Source organism: Tetrahymena thermophila (assembly GCF_000189635.1).
Source record: "Tetrahymena thermophila SB210 genomic scaffold scf_8253864, whole genome shotgun sequence".
Taxonomy (NCBI): domain Eukaryota; phylum Ciliophora; class Oligohymenophorea; order Hymenostomatida; family Tetrahymenidae; genus Tetrahymena; species Tetrahymena thermophila.
This window is the reverse complement of record NW_002475949.1, coordinates 4,844-6,919: the sequence shown is the minus strand read 5'-3', so window position 1 is coordinate 6,919 and position 2,076 is coordinate 4,844. Positions and strand designations below refer to the sequence as shown.

The following is a 2,076-nucleotide window of genomic DNA, read 5'->3' as shown; positions in this document are numbered from 1 at the left end:
TTTTAGATATACTTTTAATTTTTATTTTTTATATTAATTTATTCTTATAACTTTGTTTTTTATTCATTTTTTCTTTCTAACTAATTAACTAATAAATTATATACATTCTTTTTAATGCTTAAAAACTGGAAATCAAATTAGTGCAATTATTAGCATTAGATTCAATTTATCAAAGTAACCTAATCATTCAAATTTTAAACTTGATCTTGAGTAAAAATAGTTTAATTATTTTGAATTTTGTTATGTTCTTTTTATTTTAATATAAAGAAAGTATGATCTTTAATTTAAAAATATTATTCTAGCTAATTTTAATTCTAATTTAAATTAATTTATATTAAAAATTAAATAAAATTAAGCAACCAAACAAACAGAAAAATTGAAATTAAAACCAAGTTTCTGAAATTAAAAAAAACTAATGCTTAAAAAAAGATTTATGATAACAAATAAATGATGAAAATAGGAAGTACTTGGATAATATTATAAATTTTATGCATGTGAAATTATCCAATTTAATCAATTTTTTTACTACCCTAGTCCTATTAAAAATATAAGCCTAAAAATAGCAATGATAGAAATATTAGTAACTTGATTTTTGAAAGAAATTTAGCAATGCACATGTATATATTTAAATTTATTTCCAAATTAGTTTTTAAAAATTTGAAAAATTATTTTTAACTAAAAATAAAATCATAAGAAGATTTTACAAATTAATCACAATTATAAAAGTTAAAGTTTAATAAGTTGATAAATTAGTTGCTAATAATTTTTAATTCGATAAGAAGAATACCAATAGATAATTTTTAAATTTTAAAGATATGATACTCAAATAATGATCAATTATAAAAAAAAAATAGCTATTAATAAAATAACTAGAAATGAAATTGAAAAACTATTAGAAGATGATTAGATAATTATTAAAGGATTCCGTTATAAACTTAAATAGGATAAGAAGAATATAAATAAATAATTTTAAATTTCAAAGATGATACTGAAATAATCATTCATTATAATAAAAAAATTAACTACTAATAAAATAATTAGAAATCAAATTGAAAAAAATATTAGAAGATGATTAGAAAATAAACTTAAATAGGATAAGAAGAATATCAATAGACAATTTTTAAATTTCAAAAATGATACTGAAATAGCAATAAATTATAATAAAAAAATTAAATACTAATAAAATAATTAGAAATCAAATTGAAAAATTATTAGAAGATGATTAGATAATAAACTTAAATAAGATAAGAAGAATATCAATAGATAATTTATGAATTTCAAAAATGATAATGAAATAACCATACATTATAATAAAAAAATAAACTATTAATAAAATAATTAGAAATCAAATTGAAAAAAATATTAGAAGATGATTAGATAATTATTAATAGATTAGAAAATAAACTTAAATAGGATAAGAAGAATATCAATAGGCAGACAATTTTTAAATTTCAAAAATGATACTGAAATAACAATAAATTATAATAAAAAAATTAACTATCAATAAAATAAAAAGAAATGAAATTGAAAAACTATTATAGATAATTATTAATAGATTAGATAATAAACTTAAATAAGATAAGAAGAATATCAATAGACAATTTTTAAATTTCAAAAATGATACTAAAATAGCAATAAATTATAATAAAAAAATTAAATACTAATAAAATAATTAGAAATCAAATTGAAAAACTATTAGAAGATGATTAGATAATAAACTTAAATAAGATAAGAAGAATATCAATAGACAATTTTTAAATTTCAAAAATGATAATGAAATAACCATTCATTATAATCAAAAAATTAACTATTAATTAAATAATTAGAAATCAAATTGAAAAAAATATTAGAAAATTATTAGATAATTATTAATAGATTAGAAAATAAACTTAAATAGGATAAGAAGAATATCAATAGACAATTTTTAAATTTCAAAAATGATACTGAAATAACAATAAATTATAATAAAAAAATTAACTATTAATAAAATAAAAATAAATGAAATTGAAAAACTATTATAGATAATTATTAATAGATTAAATAATAAACTTAAATAAGATAAGAAGAATATCAATA

The 2,076-nt window shown here is 15.1% G+C and overlaps 2 protein-coding genes across 2 annotated transcripts in view; one reads left to right on the top strand and one right to left on the bottom strand. All coding sequences in view use genetic code 6, as the record gives it.

Annotated features, from left to right (window-relative positions):
- TTHERM_01340600 (transmembrane protein, putative) overlaps positions 1 to 617 on the bottom strand; it is a gene marked incomplete at both ends in the record, with an annotated part of 734 nt that extends 117 nt beyond the window's left edge. Inside the window, 2 exons of the mRNA XM_001027549.3 lie at positions 1 to 11; positions 527 to 617. The exon at positions 1 to 11 is cut by the window's left edge and continues 117 nt beyond it. Coding sequence (XP_001027549.3) covers positions 1 to 11; positions 527 to 617 — 102 coding nt within the window. The remainder of the gene's footprint in view (positions 12 to 526) is intronic.
- Positions 618 to 1,937: 1,320 nt separating this feature from the next.
- The window catches only part of TTHERM_001339590 (hypothetical protein), a gene marked incomplete at both ends in the record, with an annotated part of 282 nt that continues 143 nt past the window's right edge, over positions 1,938 to 2,076 (top strand). The window contains one exon of the mRNA XM_012800973.1: positions 1,938 to 2,076. This exon is cut by the window's right edge and continues 143 nt beyond it. Within this exon, the coding sequence (XP_012656427.1) occupies positions 1,938 to 2,076 (139 nt within the window).